The 22,084-nt window shown below is 31.6% G+C and overlaps 1 protein-coding gene across 2 annotated transcripts; it reads right to left on the reverse strand.

The window, feature by feature from the left end:
• Positions 1–2,692: 2,692 nt before the first annotated feature.
• Positions 2,693–21,286, reverse strand: LOC132735434 (cation-dependent mannose-6-phosphate receptor-like). Of its 2 annotated transcripts, none has more exons than XM_060722387.1 (7): positions 21,138–21,286; positions 19,385–19,475; positions 5,714–5,841; positions 5,072–5,156; positions 4,354–4,469; positions 3,973–4,099; positions 2,693–2,981 (listed from the first exon to the last, which is right to left on the reverse strand). In XM_060722387.1, the coding sequence occupies exons 1-7, from the start codon at positions 21,197–21,199 to the stop codon at positions 2,919–2,921; spliced, it is 672 nt and encodes a 223-aa protein (XP_060578370.1). In that variant the 5' UTR covers positions 21,200–21,286; the 3' UTR covers positions 2,693–2,918. The 2 variants fall into 2 exon arrangements, with proteins under 2 accessions (XP_060578370.1, XP_060578362.1); XM_060722379.1 differs by lacking the exons at positions 19,385–19,475; positions 21,138–21,286 and adding exons at positions 6,262–6,352; positions 8,406–8,842.
• Between the last annotated feature and the right edge of the window lie 798 nt (positions 21,287–22,084).

The raw sequence follows: 22,084 nt of genomic DNA on the forward strand, positions 1-22,084 counted from the left end.
TCACAACATAGGCTAAGTCCGTGCAACTTCTTGAAATAATTTTTCATTACACATTATCACAATAAACATGAGGTATCACTTATTGATAAGTCTTGAACAGAGTGATAGGATACCTTTGATTAAACAAAACAGATATTGAAATGTCGTCGCAGACTTGACGTCATTGTCTTATAATATTTCTGCAAAATCCAGCGCACAACCATTTAAGTCACCGTTTCCGTCTTAATACCAGTTTATGTCACGGAGACAACAATATTTATGGCAAGTTTTTTGGTCTTTGTTTCTAGCAATAACATGAGTTATTTCAAAGTAATAGCATCCTGACTTATTTATATATATCTTGAATAACTATTAAGCGATTATATTAGACACTGTGAAACAATATCATATGATACTGTAATGCGATAACATGATCTACTGAAAAGAAGTATAATAAGCTACTCATCGATTAACAGGACCTCATGTTATCGCTTTACACCAACATTACTATATGTTATAAGTAAGCATTTAACCATGTTGTCGGTTATATTACTTCATGTTATCACTTCATTTTATCATTTTTTTCGATTTAAAGAAACATAAGGTACTTTAAAGCGAAAAGATCATGAATTGAAGAGATAGCATGAAGTAATACTATAAGCAATAGCATAAGGTTTTGTAAATTAAGTACTGTAAAGTGATGACATAAGATAATGTAAAGAGATTATTTTGGGTACAGTGAAGCGATAATATGAGTTATTAAAAGGAAATCAGATAAAGTAAAACATATCATGTTTTCGATTTACTTGACCACATATTGTCACTTAACAGTCATGTTAACACTTTACATAATCTTATGTTATCCCTTTACAGTACCAAGGTTATCATTTTTACAGTAACTTTATAGTTCATTATGTTACTGACTAACAGCCCCTCATGTTTTATTATTGCAGTACTTAATGTGATTGTTTTTACAAATTCTACATCACCTCATGCTCTTGTTATACATAACCCAATGTGGTCGTTTTACATCCCCTTATCTTATTATTATGCATTAGTTCATATTATTGCTTTACATTACCTCGTGTTATCGTTATTATTGCAGTACAAAATGTTATTGTTTTTACAAATTTTACATCACCTCATGCTCTTGTTTTACATAACTCAATGTGGTCGTTTTACATCCCCTTATCTTATTATTATACATTAGCTCATGTTATCGCTTTACAGTACCTCATGTTATCGTTTCAAATTGCGTCATGTTACCACTTTACAATACCCAGTGGAATCTTCTGATATCAATTTGCTGTTCTTAATAATATTGTTATAATTATTGTTTATGTTATCGCCTTACATTCTCTCAAACTATCACTTTACATTGTATCATAGATTGTGGACGTTTCTGTTGAATTTGTGTCCGAGTTAAATCGTATAAATATACATGCACTGTGCGTTAACTGGAGCCCATTGATTGGCCCATTTGTGCTTGGGTTTACTTATTATTACGGAAGAGAAAGAGAAATTGATAGAAATATCATATGCAGATGTTACTTTTTCATGTTATTGTGATAACAATGAAGATGTTTCTATGTTTGACTATGATACAAAAGAGAAAGAATATCAAGACACTCGGCAATCTGATTAATATTCTGGGCTACGCCCCCTCGTACAAATCAGTTAGCCTCGTGTTTCGACGCCTTCCTATTACATATTTCGTAATTATCAAATTACAATACATTGTGCTCACACTTTACAATGGCATCGCTTTACAGTACCTCATGTTATCGCTTGGCAACACATGTTATAATTATCATGTTATCGTTGTAATTAATTAATTAATTAGTGTATCATAGTTTGGGGACCTTTCTGTTGAAAATGTGTCAGAGTTAAATCGAATACATTACATGCATGGTGCGTTAACTGGAGTGCAGGTATTAGTTACCCGCACTCTAGAGCATGCCCATTGATTGGCTCATTTTTGATTACTTATTGTGACAGAAGAGAAAGGGAAAGCGACAGAAATATCATATTCAGATGCTTGTTCATTGGTTAGTTTTTCCCGGGGTTTCATATTGTGACAACAGGAAACTGTTTTTATGTTTGACTATGATACAAAAGAGAAAGTACAAATTAGATAGCCTCGTGTTTCGATGCTCTTTCTATTACTAATAGCAGCAATTATTAGTTTATGTTACCTTATACATCATCACTATACGGTACCGTGTGCTCACAGTTTACATTACCTTTTGTAACCGCATTAAGTACTCCATGTTATTAGTACCTCATTTTAGTAAAAAAATAAATTACATGTAATTCCTTCTGGTACTTGAAGGAACAAAAGTTCTGTAAAAATTAATGTGACATAGGAAGTCATTATATATTGTTAAGAAAATTACTTATTCTATTGGCCTCGTACGCAGCTGCAAAACGAATATCAGACTCGGTCAGCCCATCGTCCAATATAGATTCAACAGTTTTGTGCTCGTCCAATAAATTCAGTATGGAAATCAGCAATGTACACAACCTCATATTACTAGAAGAAGTCAAACACTTATTTGTAAAAGGCAAAGTTTATTTGTTGATATGATTACTTAAGTTAAAACATGATAATGGTAAAAATAGAATTAATGTGATTGGAATTTTAAACAGGCAGATATATCTAATGAGAGAATTTTTGCGCACCATATTTATTGTATTCTTGTCAACTATTAAATACTAAACAATCCCACGTTTATTCATTATTATTTTTTTACATAATTTATCCCAAAATATAAACAACCGTAATAGAATTAACAAATAAATATTATTTATTGCACGTTAATTAAATTATAGAAGGTTTAAAATATCATTATATTGTATCAATATGGCGGCCTTTAGATCATATTGACTGGTTATTCTAACAGTATCCAACTCATTGTTTTTGTTTCCCTTTAATCCAATCAGATCTGGTCATACGTCGTAGGCTTTCTTGTAATTTTACTGATCACAAATTTGTTTCCATTCTGAAAATATAAATGTCTTTATATAAACTCGGCAAATATTTGAATCCTATGTAAATAATGCTTGCCGTTGAATGTAGGCCTATATAAGCATGTGTTGGACGTAATTATATCTGTTCTAAAATTAAGAATTTCCATTTTGAAAATAAAAATTTATATAGTCTATATATGATGAATATCCATTCTCCCTTATAGTAATGCTGTGAGGACAAATATTTAAAAGTATTATAATAATGCTGCCGGAACATATATTTAAAGTATATCAGTTTTATCGATTTAAGTCAATATAATTTATTTTGTACACCTTTTACCACATGAGCATATTGTGAAAAATGGCCGTTTTCATTGAAAAGCCTCCTGTTACAAGTTCAAACTGCTATTTAACTATAAAAAGTGTTTCAATACTGATGCAATTTGGCACAAATGTTGACTGAACCATAACCTCTGTAACAGCATGCTCCATCTTAACTATCCTGTTACCATGGTAACGGGGAGACGTCTCAAAATTGCAAGTAATCACTATTTTGCATTTTTTTCCCATCAAAGCTGATTTCAAAGTGTTACAACTTAATGCATTGAGATGGAGTAAGAAAACGGGCACTTCCCCCTTCTGGCAACCCCCTGATGAATCATTTTGATGAGGGGCCGCGCCTAAAAAGTGATCGATTTTTAAACAACATTTCTCAAACAGAAAACAGTGTTTGGGGCCGAAATAGGTCAATTTTTATGCTTGAGGCCTCAAAAAGGAGGGGGTGCAAAAAGCCGTCAAAACACGTCTATATTAGGGGCAAATATTACTTTTGTTTTTGCATATATATGAACACAGATCTTTAACTTTGTAGGGGGGGGGGGGTATCTTGAGAAAAATTTTAATTTCTGAATCAAAAACGAGTCTTAAAACTTCCATTAATTAACCGTTCCGTTATTTACAGGTATCTGTATTCGTATGTGTATTCACATAAGTTTGAAAAAGCATGAAATGGTTATTACTTACCACAACATTTCTCGGAATACTCGTCCATAAACTTTTATTTGGTATCAGGTCTGTCCCTGTCGCTTGGTTCTTGAATTTCATGTATAGTATACCGGCAACAAAGTAAATGACAACGAGGGTGAAAAATCTGAAATGAGAAATTTATTAATTAAACGACATAATTTAACAAACAAGAAGTAGAATTGCTCGGTCAAAAGATAGAAATGCTGATGATGATGTTGTTAGTGATGATAATGATGATGATAACTATTATTATCATTATTATTATTATTATTATTATTATTATTATTATTATTATTATTATAATTATGATAATAATAATTATTATTATTATTATACAATGATGATCTTAATAATTATGTAAAATAAAGGGATACGTACGCTATTAAAAGTATACTTCCGCCGCTGAGCCCGCTAGAACCAGATCCTGAGCAAGACGTAGGTCCATTCGGCCCACATTTGCCTGGGCATGCGCATACTGTCGTCAACGTCATTTCCTGTTGAAAGATAAGAATGTCAATTAATTAAATAAGAAATTATTGTTATGATGTAGTATAATAACTCACGGAATTCATATTTTATTTCACATTCCTAAAATAGACTTCATACAAGTCATAGATAATGAATAGTAGCTCATTTTAGCTCAGGAAAATAAGTAATCGAGAATAAGGTAAGAACCAAAAATATGAATTAATATGTGATAACATGTTATGAGCTTTGAATCTGATTGATCAAATTTCGATTTAAAAGATATGTCTACGTATTGAATGCATTGAAACATGAACAGAAAATGTATTGTTATTATTTCAGGCACGCATAAGCACCTAGGTAGAACCACCGATGTTCCATAGGCTAGCAAGATAGCTTCCTCACATCAAAGAATCCAAAGACTCTTGAGTGATTCCAAACAACAGCGGTAATGGGCAACCGATTTGAAGTCAAAGACCTTAACCACTCGGTTACAAACGCTCCAAAAGTTTACGTTTTGATATATAGAAAGTAATGATAATTAATTTCGAATATAATCGTCATTTTATTACATAATAATAATTTCATTTCTTTTTACTAAAAGAGTACACAAATCGGATAATTTATTTACAAATTGTCCGGCTCCTTGTTCACCTTCTGGCTGGAATGTTGGCGTACACGCATTTGGATCACATATTAGATTTACTGTTGACAACCTGCAAGTGTTACAGGCAATAATCTATATCTGATGTTTGTAAGATAAAATTGAACAGTGAAATAAAAAATGAACAAAGAGTGCATATAAACAAAGCACTATGAAAAATGACAAATTCTGTAAGTATATGGTAAAGTATTTTTCATTAAAATGTTCTTGCAAGTCAATACAAACGTGCAGCCAATATCCACCATAACTGATATTCAATAGTCCTCCCCTCCCTAGCATCAGTTTTAACTTAATTAAATTTTAAAGTTGGAGTCATTCAAGCTTATAAATCTGTAAATACCTTGTAGGGGAAATACAAACATTCATATTCTAATAAAAGTGTGTTTTACAGAGTAACAGATATGCTTTCCTTATCTGTCAACAAAAGAAACTAACTGAGAACCAACACTTCCTTATGAATAAATCTTCTATTTCATGACTAGTGTATACCAATAACACCGTATCGTACTTGTCACTTTATTTCAGTGGTCATACATGCTTTGATATTTACTCAAGACACGCAGCCAACTTTTCTTACAACTTACGATGTTTAGGCGAAAATTCCCATACCTTAGAACACCTTTGCCTGACGTATAAGCTGCAATAACATTGTTACTATCATCATCCCATTTAAAAGCTGCTCTAGAAGCGTCTCCAATCTGTTGTTGTTCAGACTTGTCTTGATTTGAAACACAAACCTGGAAAACACCTCATAACATTTCGCATTTTAAAGTAACAAAAATAACGATTAATTTTATGGAGAACATTTCCACGTAATAGCAGTGAAAAACAATTAGTTCTGCTTTCTCAAATCCGTTCCTTCAACCAACCAGTACTTAGCAATAAATGTAGATTCTTGCTCAAGGAAAAACGACTTGCCCATAACAGGGTTTGGACCCACACGGTCAGCAACCATTAAATAAGTAGTCCGACTCGTTAACCGCTTGGCCGCGCCGCCACCATTGATTTGTTAACTGACCACAAAATATATTACTGGCAAGGCCACGTTGTTTTGTGTAAACCAGATCAGACAGTCCTAGCATAGCAATTGGTATGTTTTCTATAATTAGAATTAGATTTTGATTTTCAATGGAAACAATAAAAAACATTAGACATACTGCGGCGTTAGAACAATCTCCTTCATCGAAACCTCCGCACGGGTTGTACGAGTAATAATATCCCTCGTCACTAAACAAAACGTCTTTAAACCTGAATAATATAATTACAACACATCATAGACAACTTCCACACAACCTATAATTCATGTAAAATGTACATAATAATGACATTAATAAGCTGTTTTTCAAGTCGCCCAGGGAACACATTTAAGTCTAATAAGGTTTCATTGTCCGTCAGTGTCAGTAATCAGCTTCACCAAACCACAACAAAACTGTTTTCGTCTTAAGATCTAGATTTACGATAAAGGTGAGTATCATGAATTTAATAAATCATTGCATGACATTGCAGATTATTTTTCACCAAAAACATTGTAATCGCAGCATCTGAAAATACTTTAAAATTGTATCTATCCGGCTAAATGTCGTACTTTGGATAGATAATGATGTCTTAAAACAATTAAGAAAACGCAGTAAACTGATTCAAAAAGCAAAGCCCTAGATGATGATTCTTCTCCACAGGAGTCCACTCTGTCTAAAATACATTTACGACATCGTTTCAAATATCCATGCAAATTTTCGTCCTATTGCTGACGACACGGGCCTCTACATAACTATCAAAGATCTACTCCTCAGCTGTACTATTGAGTTGCGATCTTATAGAATTTCTTTTTGTCAAAAACTTAGCTTTTCTCGATTTAATCTTAAAATCACAACATGTTATTTTCTTAAGAAAACGAAACAAACCTCAAGACCCTTGTCTTGTCTTTGATGATGTGAATATTTCTAATGTTAAAGAATCTGAGTTGGAGAAATGATATGTAGCCTTCTTAAACCTTAGCGTGATTTAGGATAATTGAACTGGCATTGAATAAGTACAGCATGAAGAAGCAAGAATCAAAGGAGCTACTAAGCTTTGTAACATCAACAAATTAATTAACTACCTCAGTTAGGATACCTTAGCTGAAAGAAAACAAAAACTATTTCTTCTATACAAACTTAAAAATGGTCTCGCTCTTGATTATCTCTCTGATCGGATACTAGTAAATGTTCATCAACTTTTTATCAACCTTACACTCTTCGCTCTAATACAAATATCCCATTAATACACAATAACTCCTAGTCATTTGTTACTTTTTTTTCTTCACCATACATTCGCCAATGGAATTTCTTACCTTAACATAAGAAAGGGATACATCCACAGTACGTGCTTTCAACAACAAAAAAAATCTTTCATACAAATGCGTCGTCTACAGCGACAAAACATCTGTGCATTTTGTAGTAGGAAGAATCAAGAAACAACATACGTTTCTCAGGCAGACTTGGATGCAGCTCTTTTAATTTTGGATTGACTAGCTAGAAGAACCTTAATTTCGTCTCCTTTGTGTCGTATGGTGCTACTGACACTGTCACTTTCTGCTTAATAGTACTAGGTATCACACCATATGTCAGCAATTCTTTAACGATCTACCCTTTGCACAAGGGTTAATAATCTTCTTTTTGAGCAGTGATCGCCTAAGTACGATCTTAAATAAAAACATGTTCACACTTGTTCAGGGCTTTATTGCAGCATCAAATCTTTCGGTTCATAATTCCCAGCGCAACATTTCCCACATCTCTTTCCATTTGCAAACTCTGCGACACAACTATTATATTATTATCATAACCATACTAAAAGGAATGGCTTAATAAATTAAAAGCCAGACCAAAAAAAAATATTATTCGAAATTTTGTTAATTCAGATCAAAGTTGAATTACAAAAACATGCACTGGTCATATAAAGTGATATAATGAAGAGGAAACTCTTTCAAAGAAAGAAATTTATATGTTATGTTTGTTTTCCAATCCATAAATATTGTGATGTTATATGAAACATGCCTGTAAATTTACTAAACAAATCATTTTAAAACCTAACACGATTGGTCGACCCACTCCGGTAGTTTAAATTTTGTAGCCAATTATCAATGCATATTTGTGAATACACAACTTAGACAACGGAAAATCGATGCGGATGTACCGTACGTGTTGGGAATGTATTTTATTCCGCTGCAAATGAACATAGATTCCTCAGCTGCTGCCTCACGAATAAATAAAAATCATTTAAAAAAAGCCAATAAATTTAAAGTAATCTCCCTTATCATACTTACTTTGCCGTATTATCTGAATTTCCAAGACTTGTTAGGTCCACTTTACCACTGCCATCATCCATTGAACACGAGCATTCGTCATCTAATGTGCAGTCCTTACACGCAATATACGTTACATACGTTACTAGACAAAACAGCAAAAATGTTGCTCTCAAACCCATTGTGATATCCTGGTACGAACAATCCTACCTTATATTGTATTATTTTAGTTTTCAGTATCTTTTAATGAATAATAGTTATATTCTTTACATTAACATATAATCCTTTCTTATCATAAGCATTGAAATTTAGTCCAAAAACATTCTATAGCGAGCGTAGGGATTAGGTTTTGGAATAAGTAGATATATACATAAAATATGAGTTGACATTTAATTAGCGAATATTAGTACATCAATGTGTATCACATGATAAAACACAAAGATAAAGCTGTTCAGATATGTATACATTTGTATATATTTGTATATATGAAAGATAAATTATTTTCAACTCTATATGTTATGTCGAGTAGTTATCTACATCGAGTCAATCAGCAACTTGATACTGGGTGCAGTATAAACTTATCGCAAGGTTATGAGATAAAATATTTTGAACATATATTCCCTATAGATTAAACCATTTATAAATTAATTATTACTTATAAAATAAGTTTTGCTGTGACATTGTTTTTTATTAATATTTATTACAAATAATTTTTTCTGTGAGTATAAATTATAATGCTTTATTTTACTGCTCGTGCCTGAAATAAACAGTTATGACTATACGACTTATAATTAGTCCCTGCTTCCATAACTTTGTTTGCTCGTGCGCCTATTTGATGCCTATTTAAGTGTCGTTTCTTTTGGATATTGTGAGGACTTCGTTTCATGAATATTACCCTTTGTTTTCATATGACGCCTTAACAATTTTAGTCATTCATATTATTGTCTCAAGTACAAACATCGTCAAACAATGCTTTCATAAGCTGAGAAGAAAAAAATATGGTTGAATAAATTCTTTTGCTGATTCAATTAAGAATGCCTTTAGTTCTATACTTGTCATGTCCTTCAAAATTGCCGCCATCTGCCTAATCCACCACTTGATTCTATCACTACAATTTTAACTGCAATGTGGACACTCATTAGATACGAATGAACTGAAGACCCAGTGACATTTCTCGAATTATATCTCTTCTTTTCAGACACTTATATTTTAGTTTATGGGGTAAGGTAAAAGAGAAATGGAAGATTTAAGCTGACGGTTAGTTTCTCAGACGCCAAAACCTAGGACACAATGTTTGTCTTATGAGTGAGAGCTTTATGGGTGGGTACAACGTCTTGCTAAAGGCGAATTTGTAGTTGAGTTCAATTGTAGGCTACAAAGATGCTTTATTTCTTCCAATCCATCTTACGTAGCGTCACAGGATTTTTCTAAATACAGTGGACTCATGCTTACGATTTTGTTATGGACCAACTGCCCTTTGTTCATCCGGCATTTATTTTCAGAATATATCAAATGTTGTCGATACCACTCTTAATTATGTTGTTGCAGGACGACCTGCCCATCATGTATTTAAACTGCACGTACTCGTTTCAAAATTAGGCCACACATACATCTATGGGATATTTGGTCATCGTTTTTTCAGCGTGGTCATTGCAGACAATTTGTATTTCTTGAAAAGGTTTCTATGCATTATCTAGTAATGATTTAACAAATGATAACTATGCTAATTACTATTTCTTGTATTTACGATTTCTAGGAATCGTGGAAACACATTCAAATAAAATTTTGAAATTTTAATAATTGCCAAATCCTAAAATCATTTGGTATACATTGTTCTTACTTACACTTTGTTTTATATTGGCCGGTGCAATCAAGTAGGCACAATCAAGGAAACCCATTGGAAAAAAGATTTCGGTGTTTCCTGGGCAATCCAAGGTTGATTTTTAATTTGTTTCTGTAATATTTCAAATAGAGGTCTTTCTAAAGATCTTTAATTTTTAATTTATTATATAAACAAATAAGTTACTATTTGTGATTATTAAATTCATATTGTTCAATTGACACTTTTGCTAGTGGTCATTGCTGTTCTGTACCTTAAAATGTAATTTAAAGGTTTAATATAAGAATTTTATTTGGAATGTCCCTATTTCTTGTCAAATTGTACTATAATATGCTTTATAGGAGCTTCTACCTCTAGTTTGATCAGCTGCAGTTGAAATACCTTATTTCATTCGTTTTATTTAATTCTACATTTGCATCATTGTGGGTCGTAAACCGCCGTTAAATTTTGTCCTGCAATTTCTTTTCTTAGTTATTTAAAGCATCCCAATAAAAAGTAAAATCTATAGGTCGTAATTAACCTGCTGCAAAAAAACATACTAAGCAAATAAAATCCAAACGAGCAACGGAAACTAAGTATTTACATACCAGAAAGTACAGCATTTTTTATTATTATTATTAGTGTTGTTTAATATGCTTTATTACTTAAAGACAAGAACGCTTTGCCTTAACCTTAAACAAAGGAAATGTAAATTCCCTTCATTTAATTTGGTGTCTCTTTTGATTGTTTTGTTTTTCAGAATTTCATTCATTGTTGACTATAACTATTGTGAAAAAGTCCATTTGAGTTGTGTGCTGTCGCGATTTCACTCCCCGTGTGGTGAAATGTTTTAATAGAAGTCTTGAAGGTTCATGAAGGACTAAATTAGTAAAATTAGTACTTGTATATCAATCTGTTTGTTTTGTACATTTCTTTTCTTAAAGGTTTGCTATCAATCGGTGCTGATGAATTGACTTTATGGTCATAACCTTATCCCTAATTAAAAAAATCAGTTTATATTTAATACAGGTACAAAAAAACGCCAAAAAAGAAAAATTGCAAAAATTCTTCAAGATGGTTAATTGCCATTGTTTTGATATTACATACACAATTGTTCTAACATTACAAAAAATCACAATTGTTCTAATATTACATACACATGTATTTTATGATTTTGTTGTTGATGGTGAAGATGAGGACAATGACCATGATGATAATGCTGATGTTATTTCTAGCGTTGAGTCCATCCGCACCGCTACTGCAATAAGAATTTATGGATCCGCTTGGACCACAATTGCCTGGGCATGCGCATATCGTCGTCAACGTCATTTCATGTTGTAACACGAGTAAATAAGATTCAGATTAAAAACGATTTTTGCATTTTCTACTCTAACTGCTTCCCTATAATTCCTCTGTTCCGATGTTATAGAATCCATAAAATGAATGCTTTTATTTCAATATTCCAAATGAACTAAATATAGAAGGAAAAAATATCTTAGTTAACAAAATAAAATCGAAATCCACTTTATGATTTATTGCAAGCTTTTCTAATTGAATTTCATAGATAAAAAACAACTGTATTATGTTATTTATACAGAATATTGAAAATGACCGTATTCTTAATTTCTGCATATATGATGATAGTATGTGATCTTTGATACCATGGTAATACATTTTCCTCCACTGCGCGTATGGAATTTGGAATAATTATTCTTATCTACTCATGCTACTATCATTTTTAATAATTTTGTTAATTCGATGTTTATATAATTTTTCATGTTTAATCATCTTCTTTCAAGAAAGTTCTGTTCATGTTCATTCTGGAATATTTTTTCTCTAAGTAGTTGAGTATTCTAGATTGTTCATTGATAGTATATATATGATGAATGTTTGTACTTCGAGGTGTGTGCTAATTTATGATATTGTGTGATACTGATTGTGTGCTACTATACTGCTTACATAGTAATATATAAGTTTGGATTCTGTAATTATGTGGGAAGTATTTTTGATAGTCTGCAGTGGACATTGGACAGTGATTAAATTTGAGTTGTATACAATTGAATTTCGAACTGTGAGTTAAATTTTAGGACATTTGTTTAATTCAAGGTCTTGGATAATACTTTGTTAAACTTTATTTTCATATTTTCTTATATTATTGTAAATAACTGTTTTTCTTTAATTACAATAATTTATTTTAAAATTTGTTGCTGCGTTATCTTCTCTGTTGCGTTTAGCTCGTAACATCAGTGATATTAGATGATAAAAAAATATCAAAGCATGTTCTTTGTCTTTTCACCTATAATAATACTCATTTTCTACAAATAGCAACAACTAAAAATGGAAAGAAATATAAAAATCCATATGTAAATAAGCCAAAACAAAAAACTTTCATCGACTTTATTTTTCAAAATGTCCTTTACATGTTTCGCGGCAAATGGTATATCATGATACAATAAGAAAGGCATTGGTGCAAAACATCAAATGGCGTCCAAGCAAGAATTGCAGTAAAATGGGGTTCATCTAGTAGACATCTGATGACCAGATATTCTTATAAATTGTTCAATGGTTAATTGGATTTTACCAGAATTGTATATTATAAATAAATGGGCGGACAAAAGACCTTGTTCATCATGAACGTTGGTAGGCTATCTAGAGATTAGAATATTAAATGTATTTTCTGTGGAACATACAAAACAGTAGTCAAAATGAACAAAATCTGTTTTTGTTATTGTTATAATTGTATCAGATATAAAAAATAGTAACAAAAGGGACTTATATAGTAATATTTCATGCATTTTTAATGTCTTATTTAACAAAAATGGTTCCTATCAATACCTGGGGCTTAAGACACAGTAGTTATATGTCAATGCCCAGATAAGTACTAAAAGTAGAACACACACTGGAATGGAAAATTTGGGATGAATTTCAAAAAGACCAAATTCAGGATTTTTTTGTTATGCACGTTATATGGTTAAACATTATTTATCATTACAATGGAAGACTGTTACCTGAATTTTAGACAGGTATGAGGAAATTCACTAACATCGTATCCGTGCGTTCTTTAATAAGATATAAAAGGTACTTGTCATTGGTGATAAATAAAGGGCTATCATTAACTGATTTATTGGAAGATCAATCTACTATTTTCTTGAATTGCTTCAAAATCCTCGTCTTATTACATTCCTATCAATAAACCTTAAACACCTCATGTTAAAAGTGCAGACGAAAGTTTCTGTTCTTAAAATGTCACAGTATTCGGCAAATCAACATTCCATTCAAACCACCATAAAACCGATTGCCTTAAAACAAAATAGAACGAAAATTCGAGAAATCAGGGTCGATTTAAATATTTAGGGCAAAAAAAACGTCAGAAGTGCAAGCAGGGCCGTTAAAAAGAAAGGTACTTAAATAACTTAAATAACTGAAGCGTTTACTCACGTATTGTACGGGTCCCGGTTCACCTCCTGGGTCACAAATGAGATTTACTGTTAACAACCTGCAAGTGTTACTTACGATCACATGTATGTAATGTACGAAAAATAAATAATAAGAACGACGGAAATCCCTACACAGAAAGAAAGAAAGTTTGTTACAAACGTTTAACAAATGTTTATGAACAAATAATAATCCTTCGATGCGCATAGTGCAAAAATAAAGCCAACTTCATTAATATCCCTCCCTAACACCGACGAGTTAATCAGTATTTTATATATTTTATAACTGGAGGTACTACGCATACATATACAAAGCCAAGTATCGACCTACCTTTTATATAGGCCTTAATTTCGAGCACATTTTTAGCTCTTTTTCCCAGGCATTTTGTATGCAGTCTAACGAAATTTGGAATAACGTGTACTGTCAGTGACGTTATGAGAGAGATTTCGCTATGTTCCGCACAAGTGGTTATACTGTATCGACACGTGGTTACTTTAATCACGGTTTTCATTCTTTTCGCGAGATAATTAAGCTTCACTTGCAATTTTTTTTTTCGAACGCCTCTCGTAATTAGAGAATTTTCGTGCACCATATTTATTGTATTCTAAACAATCCCACTTTTTTCATTAATTTATTCTTTCATTTAGTGTGGTGTTTAAAAAATATGTTAATAGGTGTTTCTAAAAATAGAAGTAGGCTTGTACCCTTCTTGGCACCATTGTTGTGGTGTTGAAAATCAAAAGCTTTTTGTTTCTATAACAAGTTTTTAATTACTTATTTACTTATATTTACTTTTAACTGTTCTTAGTTTGCTCAGGCGTACTCTTTAATGGGATAAATCTAATCATCAGGTTGACACAACCCTTTGAATGCAAAGGGAATAAATCACAAATGTTGAATAAGTTTAAATCAACCAAATTTTCAATAAACTAAATTTTTATTTACACTTTACTAAAAGTTACTTAAAGCTTAAATAGTTTACAAAAATCACTTTAATATATACTGTTCTTATTTAACCAAAAATATGAAAATCAGAAATCTAGTTGAATAAAAGATTTAAACCAGATGAAAGTTGTTAAAAATGTAATAACTGAAAATATGAAAAATAACCTTAATGATTCTGTGCTATTAAACTAATGAATCTGAATAGTAGCAAGCCCTGTTTTAATCTATATCTCTAATAATTCAAGATGGCTGCTACTTAAAACAAAGAAAATATATTCATTAATCTTAATAAATTCTGTAAAAAAATAATTACTTAAATTACTTACAAATTTATCAAAAATGTTTCAGTGAGTTTAGATAATCTCTAAGGTTCATTTAAATGCCAAAGTGCCTAAAATAAACTAAATAATTGATTAATTAACCTTAGAGAGCTTTTAGAGAAGTTACTTTTCCAAAAATTAGCAGCAGAATGTCAAAATTCTCTGAGATGCCTGGTTAAATGAACTGCTGTATCCCAGAGGTAGCTATCATCTACCTTCAGGTGGCACTGTATGTAGCAATTTATCTGATTGGTCAAATTACAGCCAACCAGAATTTACTTAACAAATGCTCTAGGCTTATGAGTACTTTACATAACTATTCTAAAAATAGATTATGCTTCATTGAAAAGATTAACATGAAACAAATAAACATACACTAAAAAGATGATAATAATGAATAAGTATTACAAAGTAATCAAAAGAATCACAATACTACTAAGAAAGTAACATAGTTATAAACATAATTATGTAAATGCTAAATCTACAACTTGTACTTCACTAAGTTTAAAGGCTAGTGTAAGTAAAAGTAGAACCATTCTCTATATTTTTGTATATAAAGAGTCTTAGGCTATACAAAGTTGCTGTTAAAGAGTGTTTCAATAATTTCTACAAAGTTACCTAATACAATTGTAATCAACATTAAACTAGTAAATGATAAGAATGAAATGTCTGTAAAACAATACATGTTTGATATCATTAAACTTTAGAATAAGCTTAAATCTCAGTTAAAGTTTAAACCCTTTATTTTTTGAAAAGTATTCCTTAAGATATTCCTTATATATGTTATACTTCTTAAGTAATATTATACAACATTATGTTATGAATATAACCTGTTGTAGTTGGAATCCATCTTTACAACACATTCTTTACACCGAAATAATAACAACTGTTATAAAGTTAACAAATAATTATTATTTATTGCACGTTAAACAAAATATATAACATGTAATTATAAAAGTTAAAATATCATTATATTGTCTCAATATGACGGCCCTCAGCTAATATTGACTGTTTTTTTCTAACAGTATCCCACTCATTGTTTTTTTGTGTTTTTTTTTTCACAAATTATCTTTAATCCAATCAGATCTGCTCATTCGTCATAGGCTTTTTTGTTATTTTAACTGATTACAAATTTGTTTCCTTTCTGATCATATAAAAATCTTTATATAAATTCTGCAAATATTTACATCATTTGTTATTAATGTTTGCCGTTAAATGTAGGCCTATAAAATCCTGTGTTGGGCGTTATTATTTCCATTCTGAAAATAAAAATAAATATAGTCAATTAATGTTGAACACCCATTCCCCCTTAATAGTAATGCTGTAAGAACAAAATTTTTAAAGCCGGAACAAATATCTAAAGTATATCATTTTTTTATTAATTTGAATTAATTTAATATATTTTTTATTCTTTTTTGCATATATTTGAAAACAGATTTTTTAGCATTTTTATACATCATATATTGGAATCAAAACCCGAGAGGTATCAGAAAATTATTACAACAGTGGCATGAACATCTGGACATCTGAGTATTGTAGTGAGATTAACATTACTGAATAGGGGAGATAACTTTTGAAAAATCTAATATCTATAAAAGAAAACGAGTCTAAAAACTGTCCATTAGTTAACCGTACTGTTCATTACAGATATTTGTTTTCTCATGTGTATTCAAATTAGTTTTAAAAGGCATAGAATGGTTATTACTTACCAATACATTTCTTGGAATACTCGTCCATAAACTTGTATTTGGTGTCAGGCGTGTCCCTATCGCTTGGTTCTTGATTATCATGTAAAGTATACCGGCAACAAAATAAATGGTAACGAGGCTGAAAAAATCTGAAATGAGAAATTTGTTAATTAAACGACACAATTTAACAAACAAGAAAATTGATCTGTCGGAACAATAAACATATTTTGTCTTCCGTTATTGTTTTCATGATGATGATGATGATAATAACGATGATGATTATCATTATTACAATGATGATATTAATATGTATAAAAAAGGGGATACGAACGCTATTAAAAGTATGCTTCTGCCGCTGAGACCGCCCGCATCACCAGAGTCAGAGCAAGACGTTGGTCCGCTTGGCCCACATTTGCCTGGACATGCGCATACTGTCGTCAAAGTCATTTCCTGTTGAAAAGAATGTCAATGAAGGATAAAAAAAGGGAATTCGTTTTTAGAGACGGAAGTACATATAAATCGTTTTAAACAAAAAATATTTACTGAAGTTTGAATAGAGAACAAAAGAGTCCCACTCATATATGCAATGGTACTTTAATTTCAACTAGATATGTAAATGTGTTAAAGATATGTTTAATTTCGGACTGGAACGTATACATTACTAACACAGTGACTTTCCAGCTTTAAAGGTGGAAGAAGACCTCTATTATTTTAGGCACGAACGGACATCTGAGTAGAACTATCGACGTTCCGTTAGTTAGCTAGTTAGTTAGTTAGTTAGTTAGTTAGTTAGTTAGTTAGTTAGTTAGTTAGTTAGTTAGTTAGTTAGTTAGTTAGTTAGTTAGATAGCTTCCTCACATGAAAAAATCAAATTTTCCTTAAGGGATTCCAATCAAAAGTGGTTAGGGGCAAGAGATTTGAAGTCAACTACCTTAACCACTCCGTCACGAACGCCGCAAACGTATACTTATAAATATGTATCATTAATGCAAATTAATTTCGAATATAATTGTGCGTGTACTAAAAATAATAGTAATTTTATTTCTTTTTACTAAAAGAGTACACAAATCGGATAGTTTACATACAAAATTTCCGGATATTTGTTCACCTTCTGGCTTGAATGTTAGCGAACACGCAGTTGGATCACATACAAGATTTACTGTTGACAAGGTTCCGTCTGGTGTGTGTAAGATAAAAATAGAACAGTGAAGTAAACAATGAACCAAGAGAAGACTTTTACCGTGTATATAAACAAAGCACTAAAAAAAATGACAAATTCTGTAAGTATATGGTAAAGTATTTTCCATTAACATTAACTGTTCTTGCAAGTCAATGCAAAAGTGCAGCCAATATCCACCATAACTGATATTCAATATTCTTCCCCTCCTTAGCACCGGTTTTATCTTAATCAAAATTTTAAGTTGGAGTCATTCAATTTAAGCTTATAAATCTTTATATATACTTTGTAGAGGCAATACAAAACATATATATAAAAATAAAAGGATTAAAATGTTATTGTGTCTTTACAGCGTCACATGTATGCTTTCTTTCTTGGTCAAGAACAAAAAAACTAATTGAGCACAAAGCACTTCCTTAAGAATAAATCTTCTATTTCTTGAATTGTGAATACCATTAATACTGTACCGTACTCATTACTTTATTTCAGTGGTCGTATATGTCTTAAAGTCATATTTACTCAGGACACGCAAGCGAACTTTTCTTACTCACGATGTAAAGGCGAATTTATATGAACCTTTATACAGGTTGCGTTTATTGAAAGCCGCCTTTCCTTGTTGATCTTGTTTATCATATTTTGCCTCACCTTACAACATCTTTGCCTGACGTATAGGATGCAATGACATTGCCACTATCATCATCCCATTCAAAAGCTGCTCTAAAAGCGTCTCCAAGCTGTCGTTGTTCAGACTTGTCTTGATTTGAAATACAAACCTGGAAAAAGTCATAACATTTCGCACAGAAAAATCTAAAAGTAACAAGAATAACGATTACTTTTGTGGAAAACATTTACACATTCAAGCAGTGAAAAACAATTAGTCCCGCTTCCTCACATCCGTTCCTGGAAAACAACCAGTACTAAGGAATTAATGAACAGGGTTTGAACCCGCGCGGTCAGCAATCCTTAGATTACTAGTTCGACTCGTTAACCACTTGGCCGCGCCGCCACCAATGGTTGGTTAACTGACCACAAACTGAATCACAAGCAAGGCCACGTGTTCTTTTGTGTAAACCAGGTCAAACAGTTCTATAAGGTCCCATAAAATTGAAGCAGATATATAGATTTAGGGTTTTATCTAGTCATATGAAATTGGTTATCAATAGATTAAGCGTAAAACAATTTACAATAAGTATATTAATTTAATTCAATATGTTATATTATAATTGCAAAACCAATGTTAATCTTTAGGACTCTTCTTTCTTTGTTTTGTTAATATTACGCATCAAACTTTAGGTTTGCCTGTAAAGAGAACACAATTGCATGAATGCAACTGAAAGAACATTATTATTGAAGAGTTCTAAAAGTTTTCTCAACCAAAAGACCTGTCATACTACGAATTATGTGAAATTCGGCGATCTTCGAGCCCCGTTATAACTATTTTGTATACATGTATTTTAAAGATCAGATAATAAGTAAACGTGACTTCCAATTACTCTAAAATTGTTTTAGTCATTTGCTGTTAGATATATAAATATCCATAGATAATTGATATGTCTTCCATAATTAGGATCACATTATGATTTTCAATGGAAACAATTCAAGAACATCAAACATACCGCTGCGTTAGAGCAAGCTCCTTCATCGAAACCTCCGCACGGGTTGTATGAGTAATAATATCCCTCGTCACTATACAATACGTCTTTAAACCTGAATAATATAATTATTACACATCATAGACAACTTTCACTCAACCTTAAATTCATATACAATGAATATAACAATGACATTAATTAATATGCCTTTTGTGTGATATACGTTTGTTTATAGCCGCCACCGGGAACACATTTAACCCTAAAAAAGGTTTCACTGTCTGTCAGTGTCAGCACTAAACTTCACCAAACCACAACAAAACTGTTTTCGTCGTAAACTTTGGATCTACGATAAAGATGAGTGCCATGAATATAATTAAACATTGCAGATTTGCATCGCCCAAGACATTCTACACGCAGCATCTGATAGCATTCCAAAATTGTATCTATCCGGCCCAATGTCGGACCTTTGATAAATAATGAAGGAAAAGAAGCTCTTGCAATATTTTGTGATATATCATGAACCCGTCTACAAACGTTCTTCAATTGGCATGCAATGTTCTTTACTTCAGTGGTTCTCATCTTATCTTCTTGATAGAAAGCAAGAACTCATTGTATGTGATACCTCTTCCAAACTTTATTTATCAATGCTTGGGTCCTCCCACAGGAGTCCACTCTTTTTAATATAAATTTAAAACATTGTTCCTAATGCTAATGCAAATTTTCGGCTATCTGCTGACGACACTCGATTCGAAGATCCTCTTCTGCAATATTGAATAGCGATCTATTAAAAAAATTGTGCTCCAAAGCTTGGCTTGTCTCATTTAATCTTAAATTCAGAACATGTTCTTTTTTCAAGACCCTTGTCTTGTCTTTGATGATGGGAACATTTCTAATGTTAAGGAATCTTGGTGTCATAATTTCTAAAAATGGTAAATGGCCTTTACATAATACAACAAATGTCAATAAAGGATTGCAGGATTGCAGATAATGCATAGATCCCTTACCCGTATAATTAGTGGATTAGTGGATACAATACAATTTTCACGACAACATATTTTCTGACAAAAGAGTACATGTCAATGTTTGTGGTTTAATCGATTATTATTCAAGTAAAAGGTCAGGGTAGGGATCTATCAATTGGTATTGAAGTCTGAAATTTCTTATTTTATTTCTAGAGCTGAGTTGTAGAAATTATATGTAGCCTTCATTAAACCTATGCGTGATTAATGATAATTGCAGTAATGACCTAAAACTGACACATTGAATCAGTACACCATGAAGCAGCAAGAATTGTAAAAGGAGCTTCTAAGCTTTGTGACATCAACGAATCAATAAACGAGCAAAGTCAGGAAACCCTTGCTGACAGAAAACAAAAAGTAGCTCTTCTATACAAAATTAAAAATGGTATCGCTCCTGATTATCTCTCTGATCCATATATATTAATCAACCTTTTATCAACCTTACACTCTTCTAACACAAATATCTTATTAATACACTGTTACTACGAATCATATTCTACTTTTTTCTTCAGCATATTTTCCGCCAGTGGAATTCTTTACTTAAACATATAGAAAATGCATCCACAGTAAGTGCTTTCAAACAAAAAACTCAACTCGTCTTAAACGACAAAACATCTGCACATTTGGCAGTAGGAAAGTACCAAGAAAACCATACATGTCTCAGACAGAGTTGGATGCAGCTTTCTTAATTTAAGATGGAAGAGGAGAACCTTTATTTTGTCTCCTTTATGTTAAGAAATCTCCCTTAGCATACTTACTTTGGCGTATTATCTGAATTTCCTAGTCTTGTTAGGTCCACTTTACCACTGCCATCATCCATTGAACACAAGCATTCGTCATCTAATGTACAGTCCTTACACGTAATATACGTTACATACGTTACTAGACAAAACAGCAAAAAATGATACTCTCAAACCCATTGTGATATCCTGGTATTCTTTTTTTTTCAGTTTTGTTTTTAATTTTTAATAAATAATTGTTATATACTTCACATTAACATATAATCCGTTCTTTTATAAACTTTGAAATTTAGTCTCAAAACATTCTATAGCGAGTGTAGGAAATAGGTTTTTGAATATATAATTTAGATATATACATAAAATATGAGTTATGATTCAAGTAACAAATATTAGTACATGAATGTGTATCACATGATAAAAAAACAAAGAAAAAAACTTCGATATAAAATAGATATAAAATATATATAGACAAAGATATAGTTATCTATATATATAGAGACAATCAGCAACTTGATACAGGGTACAATATAATAATTATCGCAATGTAACATGGTAAAATATATCATATATATCTCATCGATTGAACTGTATTCAATTCATTAATTTATAATAAATTATAAAGTTTGCGGTGACATTGTTTTTTTTAAATTTTTATTTCAAATAATTTTTTCTGTGAGTAAAAATTATAATACTTTATTTTTACTGCTCGTGCCTGAAATAAGCAATTGTGAATATACGACTTATAATTTGATCCCTGCTTCCATACCTTTGTTTGCTCTTGTCCCTTTTTGATGTCTTTTTGAGTGTCGTTTCTTTTGGACATTGTGAGGACTTCGTTCAGCACGTCATTATTGTTGTCCTTGTGGTATTTTTAGTTTCAATTTTTCGGCATTTTCTAGTTGGGTGGTTCCAATATTCCTACTTGAATAATGTTGATTCACCCGTAGGATATGTTGCCTACTTTT

Source organism: Ruditapes philippinarum, unplaced genomic scaffold (assembly GCF_026571515.1).
Source record: "Ruditapes philippinarum isolate M1 unplaced genomic scaffold, ASM2657151v2 ctg814_1_1_1_1, whole genome shotgun sequence".
Lineage (NCBI taxonomy): Eukaryota > Metazoa > Mollusca > Bivalvia > Venerida > Veneridae > Ruditapes > Ruditapes philippinarum.

Bases quoted from the DNA above. Each gene is read 5' to 3' on its own strand.
- LOC132735434 (XM_060722379.1), bottom strand. From the start codon at position 8,566: ATGGGTTTGAGAGCAACATTTTTGCTGTTTTGTCTAGTAACGTATGTA. The intron at 6,353-8,405 runs GTAAGTATGATA...TATATTATTCAG, and splicing joins AATTCAGATAATACGGCAAA to GTTTAAAGACGTTTTGTTTA. The intron at 5,842-6,261 runs GTATGTCTAATG...GGTGTTTTCCAG, and splicing joins GAGATTGTTCTAACGCCGCA to GTTTGTGTTTCAAATCAAGA.